General features: G+C 39.0%; 1 protein-coding gene across 1 annotated transcript in view; it reads left to right on the top strand.

Annotated features, from left to right (window-relative positions):
* Positions 1-12766, top strand: part of LOC136874455 (alkaline phosphatase, tissue-nonspecific isozyme) — a 369978-nt gene extending 357212 nt beyond the window's left edge. The window contains exons 7-8 of the mRNA XM_068227809.1: positions 3464-3658; positions 11704-12766. Of these exons, the coding sequence (XP_068083910.1) occupies positions 3464-3658; positions 11704-12194 (686 nt within the window). The 3' untranslated portion in view covers positions 12195-12766. The remainder of the gene's footprint in view (positions 1-3463; positions 3659-11703) is intronic.
* Positions 12767-24955: the final 12189 nt, after the last annotated feature.

Here is a 24955-nt window from a genome sequence, read left to right on the forward strand (position 1 = left end):
GAGGCAAGATCGGTGACATTAGCGGTGATGGTGGACATAGCCACATCAATTTCCTTTTCCTCATACACCGGAACACAGATGGGAAAATCTAAAGATTCTTTAAGTCTAGCTGCGTGTGTTGCAACCGTGCCACCATATTGTCACTTTCTAATTAAAAGTTCATAAAGTAATTCCTCCTTGCGCAGATACCACGATGCAAGGACTTCTGCAGAACCAGACACAGTGAAGGAAAAGTTGACAAAATTTGGAAAATTCCGGAGACAAAAAATGTTTAGAATTCGATATCATATTCTATGATCGGCCATCAGAAGGGGCTTTGTTCAGGCCTATTCAACCACGCTCTGCTACCACTTTTTACGGATTTTTCGTGGAGGATAGAGGTGTAAGAAGGTATGGGCATGAATGGGTGGACAGAGAATAGATCAAAGTATAATTTAAAACTCAAAATTTTGAAATTTTATTTATTTCCTTTTTTCTGAATGGCTTGGACGATAAACACCAAATAACAATTGGATAGATAAAGGTTAGCTTGTCAGCTCTAGTAACGGTGTTAGAAAACCCTAGAACAATCGAGTATAGAATGAGCTTTAAGCTCCCAAGTTACAAATTACAAAAGAGCATCTTTGCGCCGCACAATTAACTCTCTAAGAGATTCCACTCCAAAACTTATTGCAATCAAGCCTCTCCAAGTGCAGTACATTAGATAAAATATAAACAGTTTTCACTGTCTTACTCGCTCGACAGCCTAAGTTACATTTAAATATGAAGTTAAACTTTAAGAGAGGCAATAAGCGCACATTCTACGTGGCGTTAGTGATCAACAGAAAAGGTAAACCAAAATGCTAGGAGGTGAACACTGTTCCTCCTGTGAAATACACTTGAAAATCCTTACAAACCCCATGCGGGCATGGCCTAAAGTTATAGAGGCTAAGCCTATATATACTACGGAGGTGCCTAGATGGAGAGAAAGTTTTTAATTAAAAAAAAGAGATAAATGTTAAAGTTTACGAAATCATAGTCACCCCAAAACGAAGTTGAATGGGAATTAAAAGAGGGTTCACACTCTTTATTCATTAAGTTAGACCAAGGTCTTTACACTTGTTCGAAAATTTACATTGAAATATTGAGTATTATATTAAGAAATAATTTTGAAATCATTCCCTCAAATTAGTTTTCTGAAACTATTAAATGATTAAAATATGTCTGCCATTACTTACTGGTGGGCCTTCCGGAGATGGGCAAGGTTAGCCCCCTGCCTCCTCTACGAACACACTTTAAACCTCGTGACTGGAGTTATGGAAAACCAACATGCCCCAAAAGGTCCCAGCTTTTATAACGGAGAGGAAGGTTCCAGAACTATCTGGGCCAAAGCACTGTACACATCCTGATTGTGACTGGTTAATTTAATAAATATACAAAATTCCTGATTGGTGGAAAATGTACATGAAGAAGGAAGGGATAGCAGTGCTAGTAACCTAAGAACACTAAAAACAATATGAAAACAATATATTTTAGCCCACTGATAAATACCAAAATTCTCTTAAAAATTAATTGTCCATCGTCTCACCAGAGGGGGCACATAAGTCGACAGTAGAGACACCTGATTATAAAGTTAGAGCCTTCTTGTGCTAGACAGTTCACTATACGTATTGCAGATTGCCTTCTAAAATGCGCTCAGTTTAAATGCACGGAGAGGGTGTACCACCGGTTCAGTAGTGACAATAATAATGAAAAATGAAAATCCACAGCCTGTTACCAGTCATTCGACCGGGTCAGGAATGGAATGATTGAAGTCCCTATCTAGGGAGAGAATAGGAATTGTGCCGGCTGCCGAAGCCTGTCACACTTCTCTGGGGCAAGGATTAATGAATGACGGATGAAATGAAATGATATTGGAGAGTGTTGCTGGAATGAAATATAGAGAAAATTGGTCTATCCGGAGAAAAATCTGTCCCGCCTCTGCTTTGTCCAGCACAAATCTCACATGGAGTGACCGGGATTTGAACCACGGAACGCTGTGGTGAGAAGCCAGCGCGCAGCCGTCTGAGCTACAGAGGTTCGGTGATGTTAATAATAATAAAAATAATATTTTATTTACGTCCCACTAGCTAATTTTACGGTTTTCGGAGACGTCTAGGTGCCAGCATTTAGTCCTGTCAGTAAATCTGCTGACACGAAGGTGACGTATTTGGACACCTTCAAATACCACCGGACTGAGCCAGGGTCGAACCTGCCAAGTTGGGGTCAGAAGGCAGCGTATATTTTATCATTACGAAACAAAATATTTAGTTATCGGTTAGTTCTATCATAAAATAAATCCCATCGAGTGAAATTACAATTCGATTTTCTACAGAAAAAAGTCTTATACATATTCTTCGCAACTGTAATAATTTTCCACGAAATTGCGCATTTACATGTTAAAGGAGTTGCATAAAAAGGGACGTTAACGATGGGTATAAATAGGAGTCAGACACATTCTCAACAAGATTAATAATAATATTATTTTAACTAGTTTAGGGTCATTGGGGATCACGTCAATTAACCTATGTATTTTGGAAGCCTCTTTCGCAAGTCACAAATAGCTGCATTTCTTCTCTAATAACCTGTCTTCTTTCCTCCACCCATCCGATGTTCTGCTTTAATTTTTCAACGAAGTAGTTGACATTGTTGATTGATATCTGTACCGAGCTGGATCTGAGATGTCCTCTCGCGTAAGTCCAACTCTGCCGAAATAATTTCTGACTTTCAGAAATCGCCGAGCTGAGAGCCTCAAACGGTTGAGGTGGTAAAGTCTAAGAAAATGAACGCAATTTGAAACTTAAAGCTTGAAATTTTCGTCACCAAATGGAAACTTAAAAGTAATTTATGCAGTAAAGTTTTAAGTCTGGTTACGCCTCCGGACCACACAAGGATATGCAGTCCATCAGAACAATTTTCGTTGAGTTCATTTTCCTATGCGCTTGTGTAAAGATAAATAAACCTTAAATAGACCATACTCTCGGAGGGAGTTATGTCATGCAAACCTGCATTCCTACAGTACGGTACAGTAAGGTTCATTTTCATTTACACACGCGCATAGGAAAATGAACTGAGCGAAAATTGTTCTGATGGACTACATATCAGTATGTGGCTGGAAGGCGTGACCAGACTTAAGGAACATAGTGGATAGGAATATCATTGACCGTTACGCAGTGTTCTTTATAAGGGACGATATATAAATGGTCGTAAAATAGGTCTGGATATTCAAATGAAAATTACGTACGTGTTAATCGAAAACAATATCTAGATTCTTACTAGATTTCAGCTTACTTCTCAAGTAGATTTTACACCAAGAAAGACAAACAAACCAACCTTCATTCAGATTTATATATTAGTGAGGGTATAGACTGAATTTGTGGGAACACAGAGGGAATTAACTGTAATTTACATATAATGATATTTAGAACTAGATAAACTATTTCAGGAGGTCGCATAGACCACGCTCACCACTACAACAATGCCTATCGGGCCCTGGACGAGACGCTGGCTATGGAGACAGCGGTCATGGCGCTGCTACCACTGGTGAACCTCAACGAGACACTCGTTGTACTGACGGCGGACCACTCACACGTCCTCACCATGGGAGGTCTGGCTACTCCAAAAGGAAATCCTATACTTGGTCAGTATCATACCTTACTTACATCCTATACTTGGTCAGTATCATACCTTATTTACATCCTATACTTGGTCAGTATCATACTTTATTTACATCCTATACTTGGTCGGTATCATAACTTATTTACATCCTATACTTGGTCAGTATCATAACTTATTTACATCCTATACTTGGTCAGTATCATAACTTATTTACATCCTATACTTGGTCAGTATCATAACTTATTTACATCCTATACTTGGTCAGTATCATAACTTATTTACATCCTATACTTGGTCAGTATCATAACTTATTTACATCCTATACTTGGTCAGTATCATACCTTATTTACATCCTATACCTGGTCAGTGCCATACCTTATTTACATCCTATACTTGGTCAGTATCATACTTTATTTACATCCTATACTTGGTCGGTATCATAACTTATTTACATCCTATACTTGGTCAGTATCATAACTTATTTACATCCTATACTTGGTCAGTATCATACCTTATTTACATCCTATACTTGGTCAGTATCATACTTTATTTACATCCTATACTTGGTCAGTATCATAACTTATTTACATCCTATACTTGGTCAGTATCATAACTTATTTACATCCTATACTTGGCCAGTATCATAACTTATTTACATCCTATACTTGGTCGGTATCATTCCTTATTTACATCCCATACTTGGTCAGTATCATAACTTATTTACATCCTATACTTGGTCAGTATCATAACTTATTTACATCCTATACTTGGTCAGTATCGTAACTTATTTACATCCTATACTTGGTCAGTATTATAACTTATTTACATCCTATACTTGGTCAATGTGATAACTTATTTACATCCTATACTTGGTCAGTATCATTCCTTATTTACATCCTATACTTGGCCAGTATCATAACATTCAACACAGTTCAGTAGTGGTAAGTTGGTGTGTTTTTGTTGTTTTTACAATTTGATTTACGTCGCACTGACACAGATACGTCTTATGGCGACGATGGGGTAGGAAAGGCCTAAGAATGGGGAGGATGTGGCCGTGGCCTTAATTACGGTACAGTCTCAGCACTTGCCTGGTGTGAAAATGGGAAGCCACAGAAAGCCATCTTCAAGAGCTGCCGACAGAGGGGTTCGAACCTACTATCTCCCGAATACTGGATACTGGCCGCACTTAAGCGACTGCAGCTATCGAGCTCGATCATAGAATTTTGAGATTATTTCAAATTTGGTATGTTTCCAAGGAAATAAAGGGATTTAATGGCCTGAAGTTTATTATCCAAGGTATTCACCAGTGTTGAGATATAAGGCGGTATAAAGCCTCTGTCGTGCAGTGGATAGCGTGAATAGCTGCCATCCCCGGAGTCCCGGTTTCGATTCCCGGCTCTGCCACGAAATTTGAAAAGTGGCACGAGGGCTGGAACGGGGTCTACTCACCCTCAGAAGGTCAACTAAGTATAGGTGGGTTCGATTCCCATCTCAGTCATCCTGGAAGTGATTTTCCTTGGTTTCCCACTTGTCCTCCTGGCCTCTTCGTTCCCTATTCCTTGTCTATCCCTTCCAATCTTCCCATCCTCCCACAAGGCCCCTGTTCAGCATAGCCGGTGAGGTCGCCTGGGCGAGGTATTGGTACTGAAGAATTTCAGACGGAAATAGTAAGTTCTGGATCATTGAGCTTACTGCAAAACATAGTAACTTCCAGTTATGTACAGTAGGATAGCACAGTAGCATTGTCATTTTTTTTCTCTTTCTTTAATTAATTTTTCAAATATTCTTATTTTATGTTACTTATGCATTTCACTGGTTAAGTGTAAGACAGGGACACGTGTCCCTAACTTTGCCAGTTAAAATCAACAATATCTATCTATCTAGCCTCCCCAGTTGTATTTCCAGACCCAAGTCTCACGCTCCAGGATACTGCCTTTGAGGCGGTAGACGTGGGGTCTCTCGCTGAGTCCGAGGGAGAAACCAACCCTGGAGGGTGAACAGATTAAGAAAGAAAGAATAAAGTTAGTGAACCTCGTTTCTAACTCGCAAATAATCGCTGCCGCAAAGGTGCATATTCGATATTAGTGAGGAATTTTAGACGGAAATAGTAAGTTCTGGATCATTCAGCTTACTGCAAAACAAAGTAACTACCAGTTATGTTATTATTATTATTATTATTATTATTATTATTATTATTATTATTATTATTATTATTATTATTATTTCTGATGATGTAACGTCGCACCAATTCCGATAGTTATTTGTGGCGACTATGGGACAGGCAAGGGCTAGGACTAGGAAAGAAGTAACCTTGGCTTTTGTCTACTGTGATAATGGGAAACAACAGAAAACCCACCTTCAGAATTCAAGCTAGTAGCTACAGAGCTCAAACCATGCAGCCAAATCACTTGGTTATAATTGATTACTAGATTGAAACTTCTCATGTTTCCAATTTTAAGTGCGATAAAAAGAAAACTGGCTTTCTAACGTTTAAGTGAATATGGATGATGAAATAAAATAGTAGGATATTTAAGGGGGTTACCTGCACCTTTGAACAGATTACAATACGGTCTATGAAACCTTTTACCGCAGCAATGGAAATGAAACTAAAAGGAAACTCAGTATGACAAACACGTTATTCCTTAATAATATGCCCACATATTTAGAAATCATATAAACCTATGTCATTCATCATCATCATCATCATCATCAGCCAATTCTATCATTACGTGATGTGGCCTCTTTAAGTCGTGAACTCAGGTAAGTCTTTAGCAGAACTCTCCAGGTCTCGAGCAGTTCTCTGCCAGGTAGTACCATCTATTCTCTTGATGTCTTTGTCCCATCTGTCTGGAGGTCTTCCTCTATGCCTTTGATGATCTCTTCGACTCCATTCTAACACTATCTTCGTCCATCTGTCATCTTCCCTTTGGGAAATGTGTCCAGCCCATTGTCATTTTAAGGTGGCTATTCTCTCAAGAATGTCATTAACTTTAGTGATTGATCTCTCCTTATATTTCCTTTAAAACCCAGCATTGAGTTTTCCATGCCTCTCTGCGCTGTCTTAAGTTTCCCTTTCGTAAATTCGTTCAGTGTCCGGGTCTCACAGCCATAAGTCAGCAAAGGTAGAATGCACTGATCAAACTATTTTCTTCACATTTACTGCCATATTTGATCTGAAGACAGTTGAGTTTCTTCCATACGCCTGCCATCCTAGCTTATTGCGTCGAAAAATTTCTGGTCCTATATCACCTTTCATATTCATCAACTGGCCCAGATAAATATATTCACTGACCTTCTCTAACGGCATGTTGTTGATGTTCACAATTCCTGCTTTGACCCACTTGTTGGGACATGACTTTTGTTTTGGAAAGGTTCATCTTTAAGCCATTATATGTAACTAATTATTGAAAATGGCGGTGTATCGTGGCCACTATTTTGCCGTTTCACTGATAACTTCTAAACATATGAATATTTTTCTATGATTATTTTTAAATGATTAGTAATGTTATAACTACAGCATATACTAGAATCAGTGAAGCCCATCAAGTATAAATTTTTTCATGAAATCATTTTTTTCATTATTCACTTGGAAATATATTTTTAAACTTAACCGGCGAATGCGGCTCAATAACTCTAATATATATATATTCTTATTTTCACTTTGAAATACACAAGCATGCAAAATTTTATCTTAGTATCATAAAAACTTTCAGAGTTATCAGGGAAACTGTTCAGAAAAACAAAAGTTACGGAAAACAACCAACAAAATTACCGATAAAGGCCCTGCTTCGGTGCCATGGTCAGTTCCATACCTTATTTACATCCTATACTTGGTCAGTAACATACCTTATTTACATCCTATACTTGGTCAGTACCATACCTTATTTACATCCTATACTTGGTCAGTACCATACCTTATTTACATCCTATACTTGGTCAGTAACATACCTTATTTACATCCTATACCTGGTCAGTGCCATACCTTATTTACATCGTATACTTGGTCAGTAACATACCTTATTTACATCCTATACCTGGTCAGTGCCATACCTTATTTACATCCTATACTTGGTCAGTGCCATACCATATTTACATCCTATACTTGGTCAGTAACATGCCATATTTACATCCTATACTTGGTCAGTACCATACCTTATTTACATCCTATACTTGGTCAGTAACATACCTTATTTACATCCTATACCTGGTCAGTGCCATACCTTATTTACATCCTATACTTGGTCAGTGCCATACCTTATTTACGTCCTATACTTGGTCAGTGCCATACCTTATTTACATCCTATACCTGGTCAGTTCCATACCTTATTTACATCCTATACTTGGTCAGTGCCATACCTTATTTACATCCTATACTTGGTCAGTAACATACCATATTTACATCCTATACTTGGTCAGTACCATACCTTATTTACATCCTATACTTGGTCAGTGCCATACCTTATTTACATCCTATACCTGGTCAGTGCCATACCTTATTTACATCCTATACTTGGTCAGTAACATACCTTATTTATATCCTATACTTGGTCAGTACCATACCATATTTACATCCTATACTTGGTCAGTATTATACTTTATCTACATCCAATACTTGGTCCAAAAATACTGGACATAATAACAAACATTTTGCACTGTTTTAAAGAGAGAAGTTATATTTTAAATGAAAATATCAATTGAAATATCGCATTTTGGTAGGTCAAAGTAGTCGGTCCTCACTTAATGGTAGAAATAACAGAGATATTTTAGAGTTGACAAGCTAAATGATACCGATACTGCAAGGACATTAAAATAGGGGAGTGAAATTCTCTAAGCAGGGCAAAACAACAAACCAAGTGCTTAAGATGATTAAGTTTACGTTAAAATGGGAAATTTCATGTTTACAGAATATTTTAATATAATAAATGTGTTGTTCAAGAACAGTGAGTAAAATCATCTTTTGTCTATTCTTATACTCAATCTTCCTTTGTCCTACGTTTTAATTAAATTTAATTGAGCTAGAACTGCAACATTATGTTTGTGCCTGAAGGTATGGAGTCGTAAATTCCTTCATTACATTTTCCATTTTGCGCTTTAATAGCCCAGTTTTAATATCTCACTTTTAATGCCAGTTCACAAATCATTAATTAAAATTTTAATTAAGGGTGGATACATTCTTCGAAATTTCAATTGCATTTTACATTATATGCCCTTAATTTTACTAGATTTACTGTGTCTCACTTTTATTATGATTTTTTTTCTTATTTTTCGTTCTCATTTTGTTTCCCAATCCATAATTATTATTAAAAGTGTAAAAGAGGATAGTGAATGCTAACTTCACTAAAAATATAAATTGCGAATATATAATGTTGTGTACGAATACAGATTTTCATAAAAATAATGAGTATGTGTGATATTTAAATGTTTTTCAAAACAGTATTGTTGATATTTAAACTCCCTCGGCGACAGTTAGTAACGTACAACGGCGAAAGGAAAGTTGTAAAGGCAGATATAATTCTCTCTCCACCTCCTTTGTTGAATGACATATACAACATAAAAATTATTTAAATGTTGGTATAAGTAAAGAGGGAAAAGCTGGAAACATTGTGGTATACGTAATTCAGGACATTATCCTTAACAATAATATATTAAATGCTGTTAATAATCGTGTCTATAAAAGTACATTAAAATAAAATTTCCAAATTTAACACGCAAAATTCAAAAATATATTTCTTAAAATATTGGCGACGTCTCATGGGAATCATGGAGGTAATGAAATGTCGTATGGCCTTTAGTGCCGGGATATCCGAGGACGGGTTCGGCAGGCCAGATGCAGGTCTTTCTATTTGACACCCGTAGGCGACCTGCGCGCCATGATGAGGATGAAATGATGATGAAGACAACACATACATCCAGCCCCCGTGCCATTGGAATTAACCAATTAAGGTCAAAATCCCCGACCCGGCCGGGAATCGAACCCGGGACCCTCTGAACCGAAGGCCAGAACGCTGACCGTTCAGCCAGCGAGTCCGGCATCATGGAGGTAGCAATACGTTACACCACGATTTACACATACACGGCGTCTTCTTCCCCGCCAGATGCACAGTAAGTTCAATCTTGCAATTCAACACACATAACCCACCTTTCTTTTGGTTCAGAGAATAAATGGCAACAGGAAATTCGCTCAGCACCGTCACATTCTTTTACGGAAAAACCTTTATTCATTTTCTGATGAAGAATAGGCTGGCTCTCTTTAGGTATCCTGTTGCATTGTTCGAGGTCCAGGTTATTTTAACATGGAACTGCACGTTTTTCTGTTTAAGTTATCAAGGCTTTTCTGAATGGTAATTCAGTTGGAATGGTAGTTCTGCCACGCCGACGACCTTGTGAATTATTTTTCACTTCACCCACATGGAAAAAAATTTCGGAAATAGAGGAGAGGTTAAATGGTTTAAGTTATACAATGGATTGTTAATCACCTTTTCTTCTCTTTCTTTCATTACATTACTATGGTTCAACATTGGGAGGTATTTTCAAGTGTAAAATATAGGTAATCAAAACTGAATTCGTCACAAAACTAAACTTTAAAATTGCAAAATTGGGACGTACTCATCTTGCCCCTGTGTGTGAATGATCATTCGTTAATTATTTCTTGTATCTCCTCCGTAATCACAAAAATGAATGCCTTAAAAACCGTTATAATGCCTGATATTCAAGAACTAATATATTTGAAATTGTAGTTTACCTGTCAAGATTTTCAATATAACAGAAAAGAAAAATCAGTACGGTGAGCAATAGCTATAATCTGAAATCGCAGGCGCTGTGCAACCTCGAGCTGCTCCTCGAGATCTGATAGTTTTCCGGAAGGTGGCAGCACAGTGTATACAACTTAAAAAAACCCGTCTTAGGCCGACAGTCCCGTTTTAGCCACTTTTACCGTATATAGGTTTTGTAGAGAAATTTTGAGTAGTTTCAGTACAATAATGCGCAAAAATTGCTAAAATTTACGAATTCCTTTGTCCCTTCCAAAACTGATTATACATTCGAATTTTGAAGACTATAAATGTATCCAATGTTCATGGTATTATGATAATAATAATAATGGCGTGTGGTCTATGGAGATGCCTGGTGCATGTCTTTTGATTTGACGTGTACAAGCGACCTGCACGTCTATGAGGATGAGGCCCTTACCATGATGAATTCTAAGGCACGCACACACACCCAGCCCCCGAGAGAAGGGAATTAACCAATTCAGTTTATAAGCCTCGACCTGGACGTGAATCAAGCTCAGGACACCTTAAACCAAAGACCAGCACGCTTACCAGTTAGCCATGCAAACGGGCATCATCCAGATAATATAATCCAATTGCGAGGTTAGGATTTTCTTGACCAATGAATGTTTAAGAGCCAAAATACGTGCATGGTGTTTCCTTCCAGCCACTTAGAACTAGGCAATGATCAGCTTCCATTTCTCCAAATGAGAGTGAAATATAAATTAAAAATTACGTTTCATGTCCTTCAACATTCCAGGTACATTACTGTTAACTTAGACTGTTTGAATAAGTCAACCTCCAAATTTTTACAACAAACAACGCAAACCAACGCTGATAAAAGTAGCTTCTGAATGATAATGAAATGGTATTTATAAAAATCCGTGTCTCTAGTCAAGCACGAACTAAAAAGTTATTCATGTTACTCCCCAACACCTAAGGAACTCTCAATACATTTTGAGCACAATATGAATCATTGTTTACAGTATTTTCAGTTTTATAAAAATTTGGAAAACATCATTAATTTAATAAAAGGAATACCGGTAGGAGAAATGTATGCATGCATGCATAAATAAATATTAAGTAAATAAATAAATAATATTTTTAGAAATGATGGATATATTCTGGAGGTAACTGAGCCGTGAATGGATCAGTTTCATCAACAAACAATGTTAACAATTCTCTTTCGCTTTGCAGTTAACTCCATATTGCTCACATGGGAAACATTGAAGCTTAGAATTACTGTTGAAGGTGAATTCAATGTAATTTTAATGACCATTACATAATTTTACTGTTTCAGGAATTGACGGAAAAGTATCAGACGTGGATGGTCTTCCATACTCGACATTGTTGTATGGCAACGGTCCAGGCTTTATATCACCTCGCCAGATTCCAAACAACTTGAGTTCCGAACGTAATACGGCGCATGGTGCTGCAGTACCCCGGCAATGGGCGACCCATGGAGGTGAGGACGTCCCAGTTTACGCTCAAGGACCTCTGGCTTCGCTACTGTTCTCCGGTTCCTTCGACCAGAGCTACGTTCCGCATGCAATCGCCTACATTGCTTGTCTAGGAGAACACGCGGCGCGCTGCAAAAGGAACAGTTCCCAGCGGGAACACGATGAGTGTCTAATACCACAAGTGAGACGAGTAGCGTCCCGCCATGACGGCGTCGTATCCCTGGCAAGCAGTATACGGTCCTTCAACACGGCCACATCCTGTCATCATTTGTCTCTCTCTCTGTTACTGTTTGTAGTTAAGTGTGTCACCTATTACTTTGCAGTAACTTAAAATCTACAAATGATTCATATGATCATCAACAGCAACCTCTTATGTGCCATAGTGTGATGTGAATTGATAAACACCTGACCTACATCCCCACTTCTCTCAGATAATCATAATGACTCGCAATTTGAACTGAAAAGTTCTTAGACCTTCAAGCAACATTTACACAAATCGAAAATATTGTATCATAAGCACTCTTACATACTCTACAGACCGCTATTTATTATACGACATATTTTACAATGTAAAATGCATAATTGAGATTAAAAAGTTAAAAGAGAAATATTTTTGAAAAAGACTCAACCACTCTGTGAGACAAGAATAATATAGATCATAATATCCCAGAATGTGCATGAAATAATAATGTTTCAAAGTGAAAATAGCATTTACAGAAAACTATGTTTAAGTCTGACAAAGGAAAAATGTATTGTTTGAAAAGACTTTTAAATCTATGGTGTGGGACTTGTTTCTACTTATGTGAACTTTGTGTATCCTTGGAAGGGACTAAACAATATAAACCTATGTCACAATTCTATATTTGAAATATAACACACACGGACGATAACTCCCAACTGATAACTTGAGGTTTTAAATGGAAAAGGAAATGATTAAAGTTACTGTATTCTACTTACAGGGAATCATTTCACCCATTGCTATTCAAATATTCATCCTCCCTTCAGCGTCAATAGATATATACATACATGATTTGTATTCTTTATAAAAATACCGGCGCAAGTATCTCGAGATTTACTTTTTGCCTTGAGTTTTTATTTATGACGGTCCAACCATCTATACTCAACCCTAATTTACTGGTGTAAATAAAACTATTCAGAGTATGATATACCTTTCTCTATGTATATTTCAAAACTTTGGGAGCAATACGCATTTGCCCAGCAAAACATGGTTGACATGACGTAATATAACATCCTTGTATATTAAATACTTCCTTTTACACGTGTTCTTGTAATGTTTTTAAATATAAGTAAAGAACAGATAATAAGTAATCGAGCCTCTCGGGTGTTAGTTCACGTTGAAAGCGACGTTTCATGCGAAAATGTACTATCTTTGTTTTGTTTGCATTTTATGAAAGTCTAGCCTTTGGAATTTATATAGTTTATATACGTTTAATCAAAGAAATTAGCTTTGGGATGTAATTAAGTTAGGGCGTGCACTACTTAAACTGAAAAATGGGTGTGGCCCTTTGTCATATAGCATTTTAATTCAATTTCTTCGGTTCATACCGTTTGAATTTTGCGCCCATAGATTCGAATTTCATCAGCGTGGTACTTAGTTCTATATCTTATCACCAGATGTCCTTCAGTGTCATTTCCTATACATGGAAATTCTATAAACATGAACTGAACTAGCTCTAATCTCGTGTGTAGAGTTTTGTTTGGTGGTAAAAGACTGTTTCAAATAATTAATTTTGAATACAATTCGTTGAAAATATGGGACCAAAAGGACATTCAGCTCGATGAAAGATGACCAAGTTCCACTGAAATAAGCTTTAAAAGAAGTGTTAAATTGGTAGGCCTAATTAGAGAGAGTGAAGTTCATGGAAATACATTTTCAGCTAATGCCTCTAAAATTTCATCAGTGAAAAATACTGATATTAATGATCTCAGTCAGAATTATAACATCGTACCTGAAAATGAAAGTCTGTAAAATGCAATTTCGGAGCTGTGTTTTCTATGCTGTAAAACATTTGGCACCTTAGAAATGAGGAAAATCTCAGGTTTAGTTGAAGTTATGTCATCAAAGGGACCATCAATTTGAAACCATTTTCGCTTCAAATAAAAATAGTAAAATGTATGAAGTAATTAGGGAAAAATGAAATAGCGTATGGTTTTAGTACCGGGAGATCCCAGGAGGTGTTCGGCTCGCCAGGTGCAGGTCTTTTGATTTGACACCCGTAGGCAACCTGCGCGTCGTGATGAGGATGAAATGATGATGAAGACAGCACATACACCCAGCCCCCGTGCTAGAGAAATTAAACCAATGATGGTTAAAATTCCCGACCCTGCCGGGAATCGAACCCGGGACCCCTGTGACCAAAGGCCAGCACGCTAACCATTTAGCTATAAAGCCGGACAGTAATTAGGGGATTAGTCATGAGAGTAATTGGATAACGTCGAACTCAAGGAGTTAAAATTTGCAACCATTAAGTTATGAATTTCTTACCTACACCACCTGCAAAACCTGCTTAGGTTGAACATGTCAAAGCCGTGTCTCTGGTTACCATATATGTTGCGGAGGAGGAAATAACTGAAGCTGCTAAAGAGGAGGTAAACCTAAAAGAAACAGAGCGTAGTGTTTCAGTGGATGGGACATGACAGAAACGTGGGCTTTCATTCCTTTCAAGAGTTGTTGCATGCATTTCTGTAGATACTGGTAAATTCCTAGATGTTGAAGGAATGTCAAATGACTACATGTTCTGGAAAGTAACTAGAAATGTACGGTTATACTCTCAGGATTATGGAAATTGCAGGGATATATAATTGAACGGGCATGTGACTGTGCGATTTGGGTCACGTAGCTATCAGCGTGCACTCGAGAGATAGTGGATTCGAAACTCACTGTCGACAGACCTGAAGATGGTTTGTCCTTGTTTCCCATTTTCACACCAGGCAAATGCTGGGACTGTATCTTAATTAAAAGCACGGTTGCTTCCTTCCTTCACACTTCTATCCCTTTGCTACCCTATCGTCGTGATAAGACGTATGTGTGCCCGAGGACACATTCGGCTTACTTGGTTCAGGTGTTTCTATATTTGACGCCCATGAGCGACCAGTGCGCCTAGGTGTGGGATCATGGTGATGATGATAATGCCGATGAGCTAAGGAGAGGGTGAGAACTCTTATCGGCATATAGTCTACCCCTGTCGAACCAAGGGGCCATCCGATGGAAAAATCACCATCGACAATGTCATTTGCCCTCACTCCACACTGACGATCACCATACTGATGGTGATTTTTTTCCACCAATGGGAATAGAACCGGCTGTGGTATCAGACCATACACTTGGTACCTTGAAGATCAGGCGGGATTGCTGGTCACCTAATTGGGGCGCCTGTCAATCTCTCATTACCTCATAATGTTATAGTACATGTAATACGGTACCCCGGTTAACTTTGCCAACTGACAGCTTCGTGGACCCAAGTGAAACATCAATCTAGAGTCGCACATTACCTTGCCTGCTGTCCCAAATTCAACTAGATATAACTAAGTTATTATATAGCCTCATGTCTATCATTAAAACAGTTCTTGCGTGGTTCTAAGGACATTTTTTTGTTTGTGCACTACTAGAGTGGTTTTAAGTACCAGATCTATGAAGATTTACAATACGTGCCTTAGAAAAACAAAATAAAATGTGTCTATACTTTTTAAAATAAACTCGTTTTCTGAATTATGTTAATGTATTTAGTAAAAAAAGGGGGGGGAAATATTTTTTTTAATTAAATGGAGTGTTTCATATGTCTAAACTTGTGAAATTTTAAAGTAAAACTATTTCAGATAGTGCGAGTCATAAAAGTGCTAGTGGGAAATTGGTGTTCCGAGATGAAGTATTCTCTTGAGAAATGCTGCATGTCCTAATATACTTAGGAACCACTGATCTATATAAGCATTAAGGTCAAGATTAAGGATTTTCATAAGATGTTCCCTCTAATATGGACAGATGGTGAATATTAAGGAGAAGAGGCAGTTTTAGAACCTCAACATCTTTCGTAGATATTATAGAGGTCAGAGGGATAAAAACTGAACCAAAGACAGGTGGAACATCTCGTACCCTTTCACATTCCGATCTTTTCCAGATGGTGTCCAAAAACATTAATTTTAACATGTGCGTATTATTTCACGATATATCAGATTTTAAATTAACAAGCTTGTTTTAAATCGTTTTAAAATGTCCTGGAATCTTACACACGAAGATACTGTATTCTGATGTTTCGGTAATTAAAAGTACATTTCTAGTAACAAAAATTAAACTCGTATTTCATACATCGGCATAAGTTAGTGTAGACTTCCCACTTTCATGAACATTTTCTGAACTTTAATTGCAGCTGCCAGAATGATATCACAAGTACATTTCCTTGCTTTCTCGTCATTTCTGTAGTCAATCGATCAATCAATCAATCAATCAATCGATCAATCAATCAATCAATCAATCAATCAATCAATCAATCAATCAATCAATCAATCAGTCAGTCAGTCAGTCAGTCAGTCAGTCAGTCAGTTAGTTAGTTAGTTAGTCATAAAATAGTGATCTGTATTTAGAGCTGTCGCGCAGGTGGCAGATTCCCTAGCAGTTGTTTACCTCGCCTTTTCTTAAATATTTTCAAAGAAAGAAATTTATCGAACATTTCTTTTTATAAATTATTCCAACCCTTTACTCCTCGTCCTATAAATGAATATTTGCCCTGATTCGCCCTTTTGGATTCCAGCTTTATTTTCATAATTTCATCGTTTTAAAAGACTCGAGCTTATTCTCTACGTACGCCATTCCACACCAGCTCTCCACTGACAGCTCGGAACATACCACTTAGTCGAACATGTCGTCTCCTTACTCCAATAACTTCCCAGCCCAAAATTTGGCACATTTTCTTCGGAAATCAACCAGAACAAATGGTGCAACTTTCTTTTGGATTTTTTTCATTTCTCATATCAGATTTTCCTGGTGTGGTTCCCGTACATTGGAACCATACTCCAACTGAACTTCTACCATAGACTTACACGCCCTTTCCTTTACATCCTTAATACAATCCCTAAACACCATCATAACAATATAAAGAGATCTGTAACCTTTCTTTAGAACCTCGTTCATATGATTACCCTGAAAATCATTCCTTATTTTAACAAATAGATTTCAAACGAGGAGTGCCTGTTCAAAAGGAAATCATAGGAAAGTTGTGGGAAAACACCTAAAACGTATAATAAAAGGCAAATGGCACGTACCATGATCGGGAATGGTACATATTACAAGGAATTAAATCTTTTTTGGTATGGATTGCTCATGACATTCGATAGTACTCAACTACTGCAATGCATATGGAAGAAATACTAATTTTTATTTTGAATGTGAAATAGCACCTTTTGAACAGATTTTTCAAATCATCCATTTAAATCACTGGTATAAATCTAGTTTGCAGTACGGTTGATACAAAGGAAAATCCTACGGGCTTGATCTATGATCCTTCCTGATAAGAACATAATGCTTAATTCAGCTCCATATGCATGTGTCAGAGGAGCATACAGAGCATGTACAGAAATATTCATAATATGACATAAGTGTAGCTGCCTAGTGCGGTGAATCTACGGTCTAGTGAAAAGAAAACCCTAGCTTGTACCTGCTTAAGACTAGCATATTGTGTTCTCTCTCTCTGACAATTTTACGAGTTATGAGTACCAAACTTTGTGGTTTTCCGCTACGAGAAGAGTGTTTCGAACACGAAGACATGAACAATGCTCTACCACGATCAGTGTACATTGGATTTTGTTCTTCTTATTCTTCTACCGCTTTTCCCACATCTCTGCGGTCGCGGGTGCGAACAATGTCGCACATGTGGATTTGGCACTGTTTTACGGCCGGATGCACTTCCTGACACCAACCCTATTTGGAGGGATATAGCCTAATCACTATTGCGTGTTTATGTGGTGGTTGGTAGTGTAGTGCGTTGTCTGAATGTGAAGATGAAAGTTTTGGAACAAACACAAACACCCAGTCCCCGAGCTATCCCCAATAATGACCATTCAGCCAATGAGTCGGGCATCAGTTTACATTTGATTGAAGTTCAAATAATATGAACAATCATTTATTAATTGATAACAACAACATCTCAATCATTCATATGCATAACTCGCCCTTAGTTGGATCTTATTTGAACAATGTTACCGAATACTGTATGTTGAATACGCGAATACTCCTTAGAGGAAACATCTGCGTACGTAATACGAAGGCTAATCAACAAAGACTGAGACTGGTTTTTCCTGTAGGTTCCGTAATAGTTTTCTATCTGTAACATAAATATTTGAAAAGAGCGGGTTTTTATATATAATGTCCGTGGGCAGCAGCACTCTCGTATCGGTAGACGCTACGTGCATTTCGCATACCAGACAATGGAGGTGACGCGAGAAGAGCAGTACAGCGCAATCAAATTCTGTTTTCGTTTAAACCACTGAAAGTTACTAAAAGCTGAGGTAAGCGTACGTTGAAGATGCACTTCCTCGTGCAGCAGTGTTTAGGTGGTTCAAGGACTTCAAAGAAGGCCGACGTGTTTGTGTCAAGCAAGGCGGCTTCTGCTGTGACTGAAGTCAGCATCAACACAGCTGCTAACATTACGCAACCTCAGTGAAGTGTTGAGAATTTAATATGGCAGTGTCTTTCCGACCATGCACGATCATTTCCATATGACCCGAGTTTGTGCCCGTTGGGTGCCACGTCTGTTGACTCCCAAGGCTGTGCGAATGGAGACAAGCCATGAGGTGCTGCATCTCTTTGCTGATGGAGGGGATGCTTTTTGAAATCGATTATCACCGGTGATGAGTCATGGCTGCATCATTATGATCCTGAGGAAAAACAAGCCAGCACAGTGTGCAAATCGCCATGTTCTCCAACACCCCAAAAAAAAAAAAAAAGGGCAAAATTTGTTCCATCTGCATGTAAAGTGATGGTGATCACAATTTTTGACTGTAATGGAATGATTTACAGCATGCAGTTCCCCCTCACACTACTGTTACAGCAGCATACTACACGTCAGTGTTGGCTACACTGAAGAAGCACAATGCAGAGAAACGACCAGAGCTTTCTCGGACTGGGTGGCGACTTCATCATGACAATGAAGGGCCTCACGTCGCTAATCAAGTCATGCAGTTTCTGGCTCGATTCAACATTACCTGTGTACCGCATCCGCCTTATAGCCGTGATCTTGCACCCTTTGATCACTAAAGGCAAAGCTTGGGGGCATTCGATTTGAGAACTCTAAAGCAATGTTCAAGAAAAGTGAGGCGATTCTCAAGGACCTGAACCGAGCTCGATAGCTGCAGTCGCTTAAGTGCGGCCAGTATCCAGTATTCGGGAGATAGTAGGTTCGAACCCCAATGTCGGCAGCCCTGAAAATGGTTCTTCGTGATTTCCCATTTTACACCAGGCAAATGCTGGGGCTGTACCTTAATTAAGGCCACGGCCGCTTCCATCCCACTCCTAGACCTTCCCTGTCCCATCGTCGCCATAAGACCTATATGTGTCAGTGCGACCTAAAGCAACTAGCAAGGACCTGACAAAGAACAGTCTGCAGCATGTCTTCAAGGACTGGCAGTGCATTGAAGCAGGAGGGGACTATTTTGAAAAGATCATGTAAACATTGAATTGGAGTAATAAATATCTCTGAAAAAATCAGCCTCAGTCTTTGTTGATCAGCCCTCGTATATTCATTGAATGTACGTCTATGTAATATCAACGGGACTGTGGTCGCCTCAATATATTTCTTCGATATCTATTTATTTAAAAGAAGAAATGTGGTCGTTTTCCTTTAGCTTACATGATCGCGTGGTGGAATGGTCAGCGTTATGGTTATTCCGAGTTAGTGGTTTCGAACCCTACTGTTGGCATCCCTGCAGATGTTATTCTGTGGTTTCCCATTTTCACACCAGGAAAATGATTGGGCTGAACCTTAATTAAGGCCACGGTCGGTTCCTTCCTGACCCTACCCCTTTCCCATTCCATCTAGAAAGAATGGATGAGAAACGGCTAACTAAGAAAATCTTCAAGTACATCACTGGACTGAAAGCTTCGACGAAGTGGGTGGAAGAGGTAAAAAGGGATGCAATAGAAAGTGGACTTACAGTGGATATGGTTCACAACAGAAAATAATTTAGAAGCCGAGTGAACAGCATCAAAACATTCCAGGAGAAACCACCAAAATGTAGACCGAAACTGGTCATATATGAGAAAGAAAGGAAGATCAGAAGTGAAAGGATGTAGAGGTTCTGGGAGGAAGAGGAGAAGAAGAAGAAGAAGAAGGAGAAGAAGAAGAGAAAGCCTTAAGTTCAATGCGGTCCATAGGCGGCCAAATTCGGAAACATTAATAATAATAATAATAATAAGAAGAAGAAGAAGAAGAAGAAGAAGAAAATAATAATAATAATAATAATAATAATAATAATAATAATAATAATAATAATAATAATAATACTGTAACTCACACAACACTTTTTTCTTCCATTGTAGCCGACCGACGCGCAGTTTTTAATTATAATGCGCAGGAACAGCGACCTCCTTTCTACAAGAACTCTTGTTCGATCAACAAAACCTGCTAGTGGTTTCAGTACCGATATTTCGTACTTCCCGATGACAATAGTCACAGCACTTTTTGGGAGGAACAGCAAGAGTCTGTAGTAATTGGTGTGAAGCTTTTATTTCATTTTTGCAATTTGCTTTACGACAAAGATAGATCCTATAGCGACGATGGGATAGGAAGGACCTACGAGAGGGAACGAAGCGGCCTTGGCCTTAATTAAGGTACAACACCAGCATTTGCCTGGTGTGAAAATGGGAAACCACAGAAAACTTCAAGGCTCCCGGCAGTGGGGTTCGAACCCACTGTCACCCGAATGCAAGCTCACGGCTGCATGCCCCTAACCACACGGCCAACTCGCCCGGTCGTACCGAGTGTAACAGTCTGCCTGAATATTGGCGGGAAGTAGTTGGGGAGTTAGGTAATTTCCTCTTTAGCATGCCATTTCTCTGGTTCATAAATTTTCTGATACTACTGGTTCATAACACACTGGTTCATCATAGCATTCGAGCTATTCAATTCCCACTCTGAGGCACTGATTGGAATGAGCAGTGTACATGTTTAACGAAATAATGGCAGATGAGTGTTCACGGCTGTCTGCGGCCTGGTCATTCCAGTTCTGGAACTTTGGACTGTTAGATCGGCACCGTAGTACTATTTGTTAAAAGTGATAAATTGTGCGGTTTTTCATTTGATTGAGTATTTTATATGATAGCATTGCTTTTAATCGCCACTTTCCTACTGACGTTTCAGTAATGACCTATGTTGACTTCGGTTAGGAAAGCCACAAAGTCAGTCTTTCTGAGAATCCCGTAGCGAAGCACGGGTACATCAGCTCGTCACTTATAATATACAATCAGCTGAGCGCACCATCTCACCAGCCTACGCTTCGCTATGTGTGGAAGGCATCTGGATACGCCACTTTCATCCCGTAGAGCAATGCACAACAATTTTGATGTTCTTGTCACATGCAGCACTCCTGACTGTGATTCCAGAGTTGTCACTATTTGCTCGTGGTGTGAAGTGCAACTTTGTTCACAGTGTTGCCTTCTCGCACCACATTAACACGATGTAAAATGAGGTGTATATGTCTTTTGAAATTTCAAGGTTTTCTACATATTTAAATCTCATATTTCGTATGTTTGGCACGTTATGGTTTCAAATGTTACAGTCAGGCGTTCTACGTTTTAAGCCTTGTTTTAGGGATTGGGTGTGATTGCAGGCTGCCCAATTCTACACCAGTTACTTCGGCCTGCTGCTTGTTCACCCCAGTACGTTTCGTGACGATTATTGTCGACACTTCCATTGTTCATGTGTCTTCAAGAAATCACGATGCGTCATATTACTAAAATGATGTTATTGCGATTGGTGCATCACTTATACCCATTTAGGTCTCATTCAGTATTGAAAGCCTCCTTAGGAGAGACATTTGCCTTCGTAATACAAGTCCTAGTCATATTAATTGAATGTAGATTAATGATCGTTCGGACTGCGGTATTCTGAAGAGAGTTCTTCGCTATTTTAATTCACTCAAGTCTTAAGAATATTAGAACTGTTTTTCAGTTGGATGGTAAATATAGTGTTCTAGTTTAGTCTCCTTTACCAGCCAAGTACATTCAGTTGCAATCGTTCTCAATGATAGTTCACTTCGAGGAATTCTTAAAATATGGATTTCAAACCCGTCAAAATTCTTGAGCGAGTATCTAGCACAATAAACACGACTGTCTGTATATTAATTCAGAATGCTCACTTTCTTCACCATGGGAACAAATGATTGAGTAATTTTCTTGATCATCGAAATCGATAGCTGGAGTCGCTTACGTGCGGTCAGTATCCAGTATTCGACAGATAGTGGGTTCGAACCCCACTGTCGGCAACCCTGAAGATGGTTTTCCGTGCTTTCCCATTTTCACACCAGGCTGTATCTTAATTAAGGCCATGGCTGCTTCCTTGCCACTTCTAGCCCCTTCGTTTCTCATCGTCGCCATAAGTGTCGGTGGGACGTACGGCAACTTGTAAAAATAACCTTAAGATGCGTTTGATGGAGAGATGTCTTTCTCTACTTCACTCTATAGACGACTGAATATAGTTGAACCTATCTGTAATGCCAAAATCAAAGACGGAATATTATCAGGCCTCAGTCCCTTCGCGTAGGAGTCCGGCTACTCAAGTGAACAGTCAATAGTGTTCCTCGGTTCGGAAGGCCCCGAATTCGATTCTCGGTCAGACTAGAGATTTTTATCACGGTATGTTAATTCCTCGGACTCGAGGGCTTGATGTATATATTAGTCTCGACATACACATTTAACTTATCACAGTACCAACCACAACAGAAGCACGTAGTAATTACATTTCTTCACATAGGGTCGACGTCAGGAAAGGTATCTGGTCGTCAAGCTGAGCTAAATCCACTCTAATAAATTAAATGGATCAAGAAGAGGAAGAAGATAAATATCTCCAGATAGGAGATTTTGTGTCACGATATATGTTGTACGTAAAGAAAGAACGTATCGAAAGTTAAAGAGGGACTCTCGTAGCTTCGTTACTTTGATTTTTCTCTTAAAAAGGCTAATGATCCTGTACTGTACAAAAGAATGCTCATTTCTTCTAAAAGTATAAAATATCTTCTTTCATCCTCTGAACTCTCCTCCCTAACCGTACTGTGTTTTGTCTCACTACTGGTAACCAGACAAATTTTCATATTGGAGCCGAGTGCGAGTAGCTTTGAAGCTTTGATTTCAAACAGGGAGATAAAAGCACATTAGATAGAAATATACGAGAGGATACAAAGAATTTATTAAATGAGTGGGCGATCGATAGGATCGCAGATATTTTTTCATTTTAATGAGGCGGAGAAAGTATAGACGATCGCTGCTATTATATAAATGGCAAAACAAGGGAACAAGCCTAGCGAAGAACAGAAAACATTTGCAGGTAGTAATATATTTTTCTGAACACAGAATTCGAATCAAAACACTATGTTTAGTTTGGAAGTACAATTACTACAGTGTCAAATTATCAGAATCGACCACCAAGGATCTGAAAATCCGAAGATTTTATGTTCCACTAACTACTTTCACCATTATCAAAAATTATGTCCCACTGGAGAACTGTAAAAATGTGCCGATAAATCAATCGACATCAAGCTGACATATTTGGGCACCTCACAGATTCAGTGCTATATCACCTGAACCATTCTTCCATGTTTAATATAAATAATTCTTCGTAATGTAATTAATATATGTGTTAAATCTATTACATCAAAAATAATTTCCTTAATATTATCGTGGAGGTAATCCGCCTCCTTTGCTGAATGGTGAGCGTATTAGCCTTCGGTTCAGAGGACCCCGGGATCGATCCCCAGCTGAGCAGGAGATTTGAACTGGGTATGGTTAATTCCTACGGACCGGGGGCTGGGTGTTTTTGTTTGTTCCAGCACATTTCTCTCCATGTTCACACAACACAGCACACCGCATCACCAATCACCACAGAAAAACGCAATAGTGAATGCATGCCTAAATCAGTGTTGTGTCAGGAAGAGCATCCGGCCATCAAACAAGGCCAGATCTGCATATGCGTCAAAGTTTGCATTCGTGACAACACCAGAGAGGGGGAAACAGTAGAAAAAGTTTTCGGTGGGGGTTATTATTGTTCGAAAAGGAAGTACAACTAGAAATCGGTCTCCTGAAGTGAAAAAGGAAGAGGTTGAACTCTGCAAACAATGAAGGTGTCGGCAAGAGAAAGGAAAGGACAACGAAGTCAAACTTACTGGGCTTCATCATCATCATCATCATCATCATCAGTGGCGCGGCAGCCCTTTGTGGGCCTTGGCCTTCTGAATAAGTTTTCCCCATTCTTTCCTGTTAAGTGCAGAGCTCCTCAAATTCTTGATCCCAATTATCTTTACATCAAGTCCTTTACACGTTTGCGAGGTCGTCGTAAAATGGTCAGGCCGGCTATTTATTCTTCAGATTTCGTAACGAGAGTTTTTATACAGATTGGGTTGTCAGCCCAACGCCAACCTCCAGCAATCCTGGAGGGCCGATGTTGTTTTTTTTTTTTTTTTTTTTTTTTTTTTTTTTCCGGGGTTGTCTCCCTTAGCTGGTGGGTCCCCATTTTGAAGCGTCTGGAACTCGCTTTTTCGCCCTTACATGACTTAGCCGTGTACACACAGTGTACCCGTTGCCCTGGGGGCACAGCTTGGAAATGCATGTATCGGACTTGGTAGGAATAAATGACATTTCCAGTCCGACTCGTTGGCTGAATGGTCAGCGTACTGGCCTTCGATTCAGAGGGTCCCGGGTTCGATTCCCGGCCGGGTCGGGGATTTTAACCTTCATTGGTTGATTCCAGTGACCCGGGGGCTGGGTGTTTGTGCTGTCCCCAACATCCCTGCAACTCACACACCACACATAACACTATCCTCCACCATAACACGCAGTTACCTACACATGGCAGATGCCGCCCACCCTCATCG

Source organism: Anabrus simplex, chromosome 5 (genome assembly GCF_040414725.1).
Source record: "Anabrus simplex isolate iqAnaSimp1 chromosome 5, ASM4041472v1, whole genome shotgun sequence".
Classification (NCBI taxonomy): Eukaryota; Metazoa; Arthropoda; class Insecta; order Orthoptera; family Tettigoniidae; genus Anabrus; species Anabrus simplex.